General features: G+C 33.1%; 1 protein-coding gene across 4 annotated transcripts; it reads left to right on the top strand.

The window, feature by feature from the left end:
• The first annotated feature begins 6,824 nt into the window (after positions 1-6,824).
• Positions 6,825-11,446, top strand: LOC107634336 (uncharacterized). Of its 4 annotated transcripts, none has more exons than XM_088509732.1 (6): positions 6,825-6,881; positions 7,048-7,257; positions 8,402-8,560; positions 8,664-8,804; positions 10,151-10,288; positions 11,014-11,446. In XM_088509732.1, exons 2-6 carry the CDS (start codon positions 7,072-7,074, stop codon positions 11,311-11,313), a joined length of 924 nt encoding a protein of 307 aa, XP_088365858.1. In that variant the 5' UTR covers positions 6,825-6,881; positions 7,048-7,071; the 3' UTR covers positions 11,314-11,446. The 4 variants fall into 4 exon arrangements, with proteins under 4 accessions (XP_088365858.1, XP_088365860.1, XP_016193350.1 ...); XM_088509734.1 differs by having other exon boundaries at positions 6,831-6,967; positions 10,160-10,288; XM_016337864.3 differs by having other exon boundaries at positions 6,831-6,967.
• The last annotated feature ends 1,368 nt before the right edge of the window (positions 11,447-12,814 follow it).

Here is a 12,814-nt window from a genome sequence, read left to right as displayed (position 1 = left end):
GCTCCCTAACACATGCGAGAAAACTTGAATAGCTCCTAAAACTTGTTAGTATACTCAGATACGGACATGGCACCCTGCTTTAGCTGCAGTAACTCGAGTTCCTTGGCCGTCCTGGAAAAATTTGGAAAGTACTTTCTATAGAACTCTTCCTCGAAGGCATCCCAGGTGATAGGGCCCTCACCCAGCTGCAGGAGACATCGAACTCCTTGCCACCAATGCGATGCTTCCCCAGTGAGCAGATAGGTAGCAAATTCAACACACTGCCCTTCAGGTACCATCTGTGCTTGCAATGCTCGCTCCATAGCCTGAAACCAGGTATCGGCTTCATCCGGGCTAGTGGTTCCCTTGAACTTAGGTGGATTAACCTTCAAAAAGGTTGCCAGTGTCATCAGGCCCTAAGCTCCACTTCCGTCATTGCCATGGTTGTTCATCTATTGACCAAGGGCCGCCGTAGTGGCCTGTAAAGCCGCAGCCATATTCTCCAACGACGCCATAAAGTTCACCGGGTCATTTGGGTTGATCCCCGGTCCCTGAGCACTAGTACGACCTCTCCCACGACCTCTACCACGTCCACGAGGCGCCATCTGGTTCCTATACACACCAAATAATCGATACCAAGTTGATCAGTCTCAATATCAGAAGTTTAGTGCTTCAAAGTCCCAAATGCATGGTCATGAACGTTTATGCTAGTTATATCAAGTAGATATCCTAATAGCACATAACACACACACACACAGAGAATGCACAGAAGCATAGTCAGCCCGTCTCTTAGGCTCTATAGGAACGAACTGCTCTGATACCATAATGTAATACCCTACCACACAGAGCCTTATGCTTAAGTCATAAGACAGAGGTGATGAGGTATTATGACCTCTAAATATAAAATTTAGTACATATAGTTTTGTGAAAAATGTTTATAACTAGGAGCCTTTGAAGAAAGGGGATAAAACAAAACTGTTAAATTGAAAAGCGCAACACTCCGATCGATAACGTAACGAAACAGATAAAGGTTAGACTACGCGAATCCATAACAAGAAAGTGCCAAAGATACGAATATCAAAACTCAAGACTCGGTTCGCGAAGATAATCGATCTGAGCATAAAATTATACGGTATATATAAACATAAAGTAAGAAACCCAAGGGAAAACCCCAAGGACAAACTACCAAAACCTGTTCTCCAAAACAACCTCTAAGAGGAGTCAAGACAGTATATATTATTCAGTGGAGATAATAAGTATCTACATAAAACCAAAATAAAGTCCCGAGAACCAAGGATCTTCGCTAATCCAGAAGTCTCTAGCATGCCTCAGCGAGGAGCCTTATGTCCTGCATCTGAAAAACCACAAAATCCGCATGGGTGAGAATCGGAGGTTCTCAGTATGGTAACAGTGCCCACATATCTAACATGTAATGTCCTGGGAAAGCCGAAGGCAATCCTAGAACTTCCAACAGATAAAAATCAAAGCTTATACACAAACTAAACCATGAATGGCAACTGACTAACGATCTTCAGTCTATCTATTACTTCCCTTTCCAATTCGTTCAGACCTCCCAACCACCAACAGTAATATAATATGGCAAACACAATTATATCAGACAAGGAGATATACAAATAGGAAACAGATACGACATTTAGACAATTAGCAAGTAATATGCAGTCAATTAGGCAATTCCAAACAATTCACATAATATACATATGATGTATGCGACTCCTAATGGCTGATGAGTCTCATCTGTCGGTTATAAAGCCAACCCGATAAGTCCTGGTAGCTAACCATTGGACTGTTCCTCTGTCGTGCATCCCCAACTCGAGTTATACTCAATCATAAATTATAATTCATATCCAACACCCTCACTGGTGCATATTCACGGGAGCGAGCTCATCCGGAACTTTCACAGTGTCCGGCTACACTTACGACATAGGGTCAGCAGAGTATCGAGTCTCCACCTGGAGCACATGGTGGCTAGCCACTGCTTTCTCCCAGGGAAACTTGTATCTCAGATAGTGGAAGTGCAACATTCACATTTCATTCAATACGCATATATGCAATCATACTCAGCCATAATTCATTAATGGCTAACCCATAATTCGGCAATAACTCAGCCATTTGGCTCATAATTTAATACATAGCCAGTCAATTTATTAACAATACAGCCCTTCAGCTCATGGCATATAAAGCACTTCTACCACCATCCTCCGTATCTCATACCATTCTCTTTGATCATCATTGATCATTAATTCCCCATTTCTTCACTCACAAGTTACCACATTCGCTAACCCTTCCTATTGCCAGGCATATCATAAGGTTTTAAGACATAAGGGGTGAGATCGAAGGCTTAGAAGTATGAAATTTGGTTTTGAAACTCAAAAATCAACTTTAGGATGAAAACAAGGTCACGCGTGCACGTCGTCCACGTGCACGCGTGGAAGGCAGCAAGATACAGTGATGCGTACGCGTCCCCCACCCGCAGGCGTCCCCCACACGGAGGCGTGGATGGGAGAAAAGCCAAGTCACGCCTGCGCGTTAGCCACACGTATGCGTGGGTGCGTTTTGTGCCCCACGCACAAAACCAGCACAACTCCCGCACAACTCTCGGAAATTTTGGCTGGGCAATTGATTTAGCTCATCGACGCGTACGTGTGGGCCAGGCGCACGCATGGGTAGTGAACATTTGAAAACAACGCGTGCGCGTTGGCCACGCATACGCGTGGGAGTGCGTTCTGCTAAAAATTTTACTAAGTTAAAAAAGCTGCAGAATTCAAAGTTTCAAACCCCAATCTTCTGACGGACATAACTTCTCTGTTTCAAATCATTTTTCACCCGTTCTTCAAACGGCATAAACATTCCGGATCCAATTTTATTTCTAAAGAAGTTTGGCACAAAACAGAAATCCGGTGTCCAAGTTATGCTCTGTCAAAGTATGCCCGAAAATCACATTTTCATACAAAACCACAAAGTGCCATTTTCAAAACAACCCAATTCCAACCCTTTTTAAAATCAACCAAAATATACCAAAATCAACCTCAAGCCTCCTCAACTCATACATTAATATTTTTATCAAATCATAATCTACCAATCCATCATTTTAACCAATCTCAACCAAGTAACTCAACTTCAAACACAATATCATATTATACATATTTTCTCATTCCAATTCCCAACAATACCATTTCCAATCAACCATCAATACACACAATCAATATCACCCTCACCCTCAATATGGCTTCACCCACAATTCAACCTCAATCAATCATTAAGCATATATCAGAACATGCATGTCTCTCATGCATCACCCCATCAAAACATCAATATTCATTAATCACATACATAACCACATAATTTATCTCAACCATTCAACAATATCAGCCATTCAAATCCTATCTTAGGGCCTCTAGCCTAAGTTTTCACACCACATTACATTTTAGATACAGGAAACCGAGACCATACCTTAGCCGTTTTCTCGCTTAACCCGGAACACATCCAAATCACTTTTTCACAAGCTTTCAAAGCTTCAACACCTCCAAGAACAATTTTTTAGCACAGTAAAGCCCTTTTCCAAGCTTTCCAAAGCCTCAACCAAGCTCCAACACATATATATACACTTCCTAAACCACAATATCACATTCGAACATAACAACTCAATACCCAAACATCATAAATACACAAATTCCACTAGGGTTGAGAATATTACCACAACCAAGGATCAAGAAGACAAGATTAAGCCTCTCCTTCAAACTAGTTGGATCCTATAACATCAAAGAGTCTAAAATCTCAACACTTTTTATCCAAAAATTCGAATTTAAGGGCTGAAGAACTGAACTAAAATCATGACTTACCTCAAGAACAAAGTAGTGAGTTTTTTAGAGCTCGTCGTGCTGAACGCGTGGCCATAAACGGTGCGACAATCGAAGCTCCGGATCAAAAGTTATAGTGGTTTAAAGATCAAACAAGGGTAGAACCTTGGAAGAGTGTTCTTCCCCTTTCTCTTTCCATTTCCAGCGTGTTTGAGGATTTAGTGAGGAGAGAGAGTGCTATTTTTAGGATTTTAGGTTTTATTTGGTTCGGCCAAGGGCCCAATATGGGTCTGGTTGGTCCGGTTTGGTCCGTTCGGTCCAATCTTGGGCCGATTTCTTTAAAATTGGTATCAAAATTCTCGTTTCAATCTCCTCTATCACATTAAGCCATAAAAATCACATTTTTGACTTTCTAGAATAAATTCTAATTTATTGGTTAATTAGTCATTAATTAACTAGGTTTTACACAAAATCCTAAACAACTAGTAGAAGGCACCACCTAAAGAAACCATAGCAACACAAATAAAAAACTTATTACATCATTGAATAATGTAGAAACTTAATACTCCCCATGGACCCTAAACATTCCCGAACGAGTTGTCGCGCCACACCTACATGAAAAGGTTTGGGCTAGCTGTTCTTCTTTTCTCCTTCTCCCGGTTCCACTTTGAAGCACAGGAAACAACTATATCAAGTTTCATTCTTTTTTCATCAAACATAACATTGTTGATCTCATTTCTACCCTTCCACACAAACTAGATCACCGTAAAAAACTCCTTCTCTTACTCATATTCCTATCTATCCAAGTCTGAAATTATTCCTTAGAAGAATCCGGCCAAAGAAAAGGTAGTATACCGTTTTCACTGGGAGGAGGAGAGAGAGAGAGAAAGAGGGAAAATGGGGAGAGAGAGGAAGAGAGAGAGAAATGGAAAAAGAGAGAGAGAAAGAGAGAGAGGAGAAGAAGAGAGAGAAAGAGAGGGAGAGATGAAGGGGAAGAGAGAGAGAAGAGGCAGAGATAGAGAAAAGAGAGAGAAAGGCGAAGGGGAGAAAGAGAGAAAAGAAGGAGAGAGAGAGGGAGAGAGAGGGGAAGGGGGAGAGAGAGAAAGGGGAAGGGGGAGAAAGAAGGAGAGGGAGGGAGAGAGAGAGAGGGGGAGAGAGAGGATGTGAAAACTAGCTTTAGCCTATAAACCAATTTAAATTAATTTTTTCAATTAAAACTAATTTTATTATAATGAACCGGTTTAAAACCAATTTCTTTTGTGACAAAGTAGTTTGGTTCAGTTTTTAAACTATTTAAAATGGTTTAGTGCAATTTCAGTTCAATTTATGGAAAAACTGAACTAAGCACTCCCTTAGTTTCCAGTTCACCCATACACAACACATAATTTGCATTCAAATTGGACAAAAAATATTTTCACAATCATTTTTAATAATAGAATCGATCAAATAATTATGTTTGTGTTAAATTAAATCAAAGTAAATCAAGTCAAATAACTGTAAAATCTAAAAAATCAGTTTTCAATTAATAAATCTAAATATTTAATTCTGTCCTTGTTCACATTAATAACGGTTAGTTTAATTCTGTCCTTGTGCATATATTATATAGTACATTGGTTTTCTCTTGTATTCTTCTTACGTGATCAACAATCATACCTTTGCTATATCTTTTTCTTCAACTTCTAAGAATTTTAACAGAGTTGTTTTCCAGAGTTAAGTTAGAAAGAATATGATTCTCGAGCGGTCTTTCATAATCAGAATTCTCCTTTAGAACCAAATTCAGCTTATCAATTTGCACAAAATAGGCTATATTTACACACTGTTTATTGACGGTAGCTAAAAAACTCACACATTAAAATTAATCAAAACCATAAATATATTACAACTACTTCTAATGAAAAAGCAAAATGTCAAAAAAAGCTATATAAACTAAGCATAGAGGGTTAAAGAAGTGATTGATATAAAAAATTAGAAAGAGTTAATGACCGCTGAATAATCATAAAATATTGAGTTCCAAAATCTTCATTTTTTCAGTTTCCAACTATTTTACTAGTAACTCTCACGAACCAAAATAGCATAGCCTAAAAAAGAAAAAAAATAGTGAAAGAGTGATAACACAAATTATAATCTCCAATTTACCAACTTTGGGGTGGCTACATTGGGTGCAAGTGGCAATCCGATGCTAGCAAAATTATTTTAAAAATTTTAAACATTCAAAATTATATTTAAAATTATAAAATTCATGTAAAAAATTCCAAAATTATTTTAAAAATTATTTTAAAATTTCTAATAAAAATAGACATCTAAACGTAATAAAAAGAAGCATAAAAAATCTAACAAAAAAGATATTCAAAATTATTTTAAAATTATAAAACCTATTAAAACAAGATATCTAAAAAATATTAGAAAAAGAACATTCAAAAATTAAAAAATATCTAAAATTAAAAAAAAAACATCTAAAACCTAAAACAAAAAAACTTCCAAAACATAATTGGCTAATTTTTATTTTTAAAATATTTTTTATCCTAATTGGTTCTAATTGATGACTAGGATTTAATTTAATACTAATGTAATTATTTGATTTGTTCTATACTTTTTTTTTAAATGAATACAACGTCCATACGTATAACAAAATCCTAGTTGACTCAAATATTTTCACATAGTCGTTTTTAATAATAGAACAAATCAAATAATTACATTAGTATTAAATTAAATTAGAACAAATCAAGTTTGCAATCAATAAGTCTAAATCTTCAATGTTGTGATTGTTCACATTATAAATAATTATTTGTTTATCCTAATCTTTTGCTAATATCATATCACATATAATACTGCCACCCATAATTATTATGCATTTCCCCATCATCAATAAATAAATAAATAGAGTTGTGTTATATGGAGTTGTTCAAATAACATTTATTACGTATATAAGAGACCGTTGACTTTCTTAGCGTGGGGTGCAAGAATATGAGTAAGTGACCATATATTATATATAGCAACTTCAATCAAACTAAGGACAGAATCTTATATAATAAAAATTAATCATATCTTTTCATTCATAGAGTAACTACTAAACTCTGTCTTGTGGTTAGTAGTTTCTTTTCTATTGGTTTAATTTGCAGTATTTAGTTATTTACTTTGCAAAGAATAAATTTGAAGCCAAAAATTTTTCAGTAAGTACATTATTATATTAAATTTATTTGACTTCTTACTTTTACGATATATGCTAACTCATATGAAGATTATTTATTAGGCTAGAGGTAGTGATATCAGAATAATGGATCGCGAAGAAGAGAATAAGTTTGACCAGGAACATGCATACAAGCAAGCGATGACATTTTGTGTTGTCAAAATTTGGCCAAAAGATTCAGATATGGATAGCAATGTTATTCAAGTATTAAGGTTGTTTGAGAGAAAGGATGAACACATTTTTCGGATATCTGAAAAGATCAGAGACAAAGTGGTATGTGAAATAATTAATATGGTTTGTGTCTTTACTCTGTTTTAATCTTCATATATCAATTAAATACGAAGAATTGCAAAAGATTCATTGGTGTTATAAGTTGAAGTTAAAAATAAAACGCATTTGTCTTCTAAGAACAGCATTTTTATTCACAAAAAGTTACGCTTGTATCTGCTTCCATTAGGCAATTTTATTATAGAGAAAGTTTAGGGGCTAGCAGATTTATTAAAATTTAGCCAGCACTTAGCCAACAAAAGAAAAATGAGTGATTCTCCACTATTAGATGAAATCTCACACCATTAAATACACTATTGATGGCTAATTGATGATTACAACTTACAAAATCTGCTCGTCCTAGCATTCCTCTTTACTATAAATAATATGCTGTTTGAAATTATAATTAAATATTAAAAAAGTGTTATCCAAGCGGCAGAGATACAAAATTGTATTCGGCAGGTTAAACATGGACAATACATTGTCCTGAAACACTGAATTAGTGTATTTTTTGTCATTCCTATAAAAAAGAACACAGAAACACTTGATGGAAACATAATTTATTTTTTAATTTTTTCTTTCATTATTCCTATCAATTTTTTATTATATGTTTTATTATTCTATTTTTTTATTCTAAATTTTGTGTGAGAGATAAAATGAAGGTAAATTAGAATTTTTATTATTTGTTCTATCTTATATTCAGTTTATCACCAAATAAAATATAAAAGTATTAATCTTTGTGTCTTTATCCATTTGTCCTGTTCTCAGTGTCCTGTCCTTAAAACCAAACACAATCTAAGATATGTTGCATAATATTATTGTTTATAGCCAAAATTATTGTACTGGATTATTATTTTCAGTAAATTTATTTGTTGAGAAACAAATGTTTATGATAAGGGACGGATCTTTGTGTGAACTTGTGGGTAACTGGCTCCACTAAAATTTAGAAATTTTTTGGATAATATATGATGATGGTATTCACTATTCATCTGTTTCTATTATGTTAATATTAATTATTGGCATATGATATATGTTTTGTCTTCTACTATCAAAATTTTCAAAATCCATCACTGAATATATGATATCAGAAAAAGCAATAATATAATATGATATGACACAACCTTAACTTGTTAGGAATTTCTTCTTGCAGTTTGGTAGGGAAAAGTTGGTTCAAAGGATGAATAATCTGAAAACATATTACTTGAACAGTATTAATGGAAGTATTGAAGAGAAAAAGAAGATCTTGACTCAACTGTATCAAGCACTAGATCTGCTGTCATTTGAAATAAAACGCAGAGGGAAAGAACTTGTATGTCTTCCTAATTAAAAGAACTCATTTGATATTTTATCATCTTCTTGCTACAAGATAGAATGTCAATGATATATATATTTGTGAATTGTGATGACTTTAGTTGACATTGAAGATGCTACACACAAGCAAAAATTTGGCTCAAGAAAATTCAGTCCTAAGGAAGATAAATGTGAACCAGCAGCAGCTGAGAGAATCAGACACTACTACTTCAACTTCACATTTGACAGAACTTAGAGAAATTGTAATTTCAGAACTCTTCTTATAGCTTTTGTTTTATTTTATATAAAGTAACATTGGCATCATCAATCCCTTGGATTTTAAATAAATGGTTATTTTAAAAGTTTATTTAAGCCCAAATAAATATTTATTTATAAAATTCAAACTACATAAATTAACTTTTTTTTATCCATAATGATAACCATATTAACTTTTGCATGTAAGTTTGTTAGTTTAATTTATCTAAGACTAAAATATTTCTATTCTTTTATCTAATATATATAGAGAGTACAGTCCATGGTGGCTATGATTATAACGATGGTATTGATGGTAATTTTGACGATACTTAAAAGTGTAGCAAAATTTTAGGTCACAATTTTTATTATTTGGCAACACTTTTTAATTTACAAAGCAAAAAAACAAAATTATAATAAAATTAATAAGTGATGTCAAATTATTAAAATAGTGTGACATTGATTTTAGGTACGCTTTTTAAGTTTCATCCAATTTTCATATCCAGCATAACGTTTATAATCATATCTGCATAGAACTCATCATATATAATTTACAGTGGTTTGTTAGAGAAATTTTAGATATTTGAGTCCATGATTTTCAAAAATTTTAACTTGTCGGAAATGACCTAAAACCTGCTAATAAGTTTGTTAACATACAAAAAATTTATATTGAATTAAAAATTAAATATGAGATACAAATAAAAAGGTTTGATATACTTATTAAAGAGATTTGATAGATAAATAATTAGATGTTTAATATACTATTTTAAAAGAGAAATGTTAAGAAGTCATCAGAATTTATTATCTTTGTTCATCATTTAGTCATCAACTCAATTCATTTAGTTTAATTTCTTTAGTTTAGTAATTCAACAATATACGATATCTCATACTTTTAATCATGAAAAAATAACAAATAGGTCCCTAACCTTTTGTCCTGCAAACATTTTTGTCTCTGACCATTTGAAAATACTTTTAAGTCTCTCACCTCCTTAAAGTTGGACAGATTAGTCCTTCCTTAAAAGTTGGGTCTGACAGAGGCATTTGTATGGAGAGACTAATCTGTCCAACTTTTAAGGAGATGAGATACTTAAAAGTATTTTCAAATAGTGAGAGATAAAAATGTCTGCGAGACAAAAAGCCAATGACCTATTTGTCCTTTTTTCTTTAATCATTGATGACTAAATAATAGCCAAAAATAATAAATATATGTGATGACCTTCTAGCATTCCTCCACAAATTTTTATTTATAAGTAGAACAAATCTAAAACAGGACAGGTCTAACTCCATAAGAGGCAGCCTGATTTAACCCTACTTATAATAATGTAAACATTTATATAGTTTCTACAAACCTTTTTAGTTATTTCAGATACAATGGACATATCGCTACAGCTACTATCCTTACAATCAGAATTATGACACACTACTTCAACAGTTGAAAAAAGTGGAAAAGGATATCACATGTGACTTAAGAGAATGTTTGAAAAACCAAGTCAAGGTTAGAATTTCACATACCCTACATTAAGTCCTGCTATTTCCTTGTTTCATATATTATTCTATTTCTACTTTCATTTTAATGCTTTCAACATTTTTAATCAAAATGTTTTGGCTTTTCATTTTGTTTGGACTTTAGTTAACATGTTATAAGAATATATATTAACATTGGTAATTGAAATTTTATGAAAAATACAAAAATTTAACTTTTGTTGTTGTATTTGTTATGTATGTATTAAAAACAAAATTCGTGTCTTTAGTATATATATTATATTATTATTTCAATCATGTAATGTGTATACAAAAAATCAGCTACTCATATAAAATATACGTTGAAATATAAAATATACATTAAAAATAAGTTAAACAATATATGTATTTATATACATAAATACATAATAACCGATTTAGTAACTAATTTTGAGTGTGTACATAACATTTTTTATTAACCAAACCTACTCTTTTCTTTATTAGTTTTAAATTCTTCCAAAAGAACCATTAAATAATAAGATTTTGTTGTTTTCCTTGTTTCTTTTATTTAGTTCCAAGAAAAAAAGAAAAATCATAATAAAAATAAGGAAGCATTTAGCAATTAATTATAAAAGTACAAAATAGAAAGAAAGGGAAGAAAAAAACGGCTTAAATATAAGTAATGCAGTGTAACGTTTCATTTCTAGTCCCAATGGCTTACATTTTCGCGCATGTCTCCTTTAATTTTGCTTTAAATAGTTTATATGTGATGAGTTAATGGAGATGAGGAAGAAAAAGCGTGCAGTAGAAACCAAAATCAAACATGCCGAGAGAGAAATAGAGTGGATCAATGAAGAGATATGGTCTTTCCAAATACACTTGAAAGACAATCACTGCAGAAAGGAAGCATCGCTTTGCATTCTTACGAAGTGGAAAGGTGGTAGACATTCAGATTCTAAGTGGGATGTCAGATGTGGCAACCTGGAATATAATTCTGTGGACAGTAGAAGATCATGGATTTCCAAGTGTCCGATTGGATTGCTTGTTAGTACTTCTTAAAAAAATAAAAGTACTTTTATTGAATTTTAAATAATCTTAGTTGTATATTGGATTTGTTAGTACTTTTAAAGGTACATTGGATTGGATTGCTTTGTATAAAGTCTGTCAGTTAGTCAAAAATAATCTTAGTTGTATATGCTCTCTTGCTAAGAGTTGCTGCTATATATACGTGTGGTTGTCTTAGCTTGCAAGTAACAATGATGAATTCAATAATAACATAGCAATTCAGTTTTTTTATTCTCTCTCAACTCTTTCAGACTCCTTTTTGTTTTTTTCTATGCATTGAACCTTCTAAAGTTCTGCTATATCTGATTTATTAAACAAAAAATCTTTCTCACCTATTGCGAACAAACTGAATGAGGATAATTCCTTCACATGGAGGTATCAAGCGTTACTCACAATTTAAAGTCTTGAGATGAAAAATCATCTAAATAGCACTAAATTTTATTAGTGTATGCAACTGATGAAGAATCAGAATCTTTCAAGACATAGCGTATGCAAAATCTCACTCTTTCTACATAGATTGTGGCATCTATGACTGCCACTTTCAAAAATAAGGTAATTCACTATTATACATTCCATGAAGTATGTAATACTATTGAAAAATATTGCAAGGAAACTGGTATTGTCAAGGAATATTTGGCTACAATTCGCACTTATGTTGATTCTCTCTTTGTTTGGGATATGAATTCATGAAGATGATCATATACATGGCTTATCTGAGGAGTATGATGTTTCCAAGATGGGATCTATTAAGATCATTGAGGCTGAATCTTTTCTCATTGCCTTTGATGATATGTTAAATCGATTAAAAAGACCTGATACAAGCATGGCTGTTACTTATCTTGCTCAATCTTCTAAAAATTTTAAATTCATGCATGGACGTGGTGGCCGTTTTGGCTATGAAAATAACAGAACTATTTGTTAACTCTATGGAAGAACTAGACATGTGGTATGGAAATGCTATTATCGTTTTGATCCTTCTTTTTAACCTAATTCGATGAACACAGCACTACAATTCTAGATTTCTTTTGGAAATTCACAACTTTTTCCTCCCCCAACCTAAAGCATATATTTCTACTCCATCTTCAGTTAGTGAGGAATTATGGTTTCCTGATTCAGGTGTTAGGCACCACATTACTCATGATCATCGAATCTTTTTACTTCAAGCCCAAGCAATTCTATTACAGATCAATTCTTTGTGGGAAATGATACAAGTATCCCAATTGTTAGTTCAGGTTTTCCATTCTTTATGATGATAATCATGCACATATTACTTTTAGATCGAATAACTTACTTCATATTCCTCAAAATCTAGTGAGTGTTTCAAAATGTGTAGCTGATAACCATGTTTTCTTTGAATTTTGGCCCGACTTTGTTGCAATCCGTGATCAGGACTCCAAGGAGCTTCTCCTACAAGGCGAGACTAGACATGGCATTTATACATTTGACAATCTTAGAGTTTATAGACCTTTTTCTGTTAATTCTTCTTTTGCTCGTA

The sequence above is a fragment of the Arachis ipaensis genome, chromosome B3 (assembly GCF_059453495.1).
Source record: "Arachis ipaensis isolate K30076 ecotype BB chromosome B3, ASM5945349v1, whole genome shotgun sequence".
NCBI lineage: Eukaryota > Viridiplantae > Streptophyta > Magnoliopsida > Fabales > Fabaceae > Arachis > Arachis ipaensis.
Note: the sequence above shows the minus strand (reverse complement) of the source record. Positions and strands in the feature narration are given on the sequence as shown.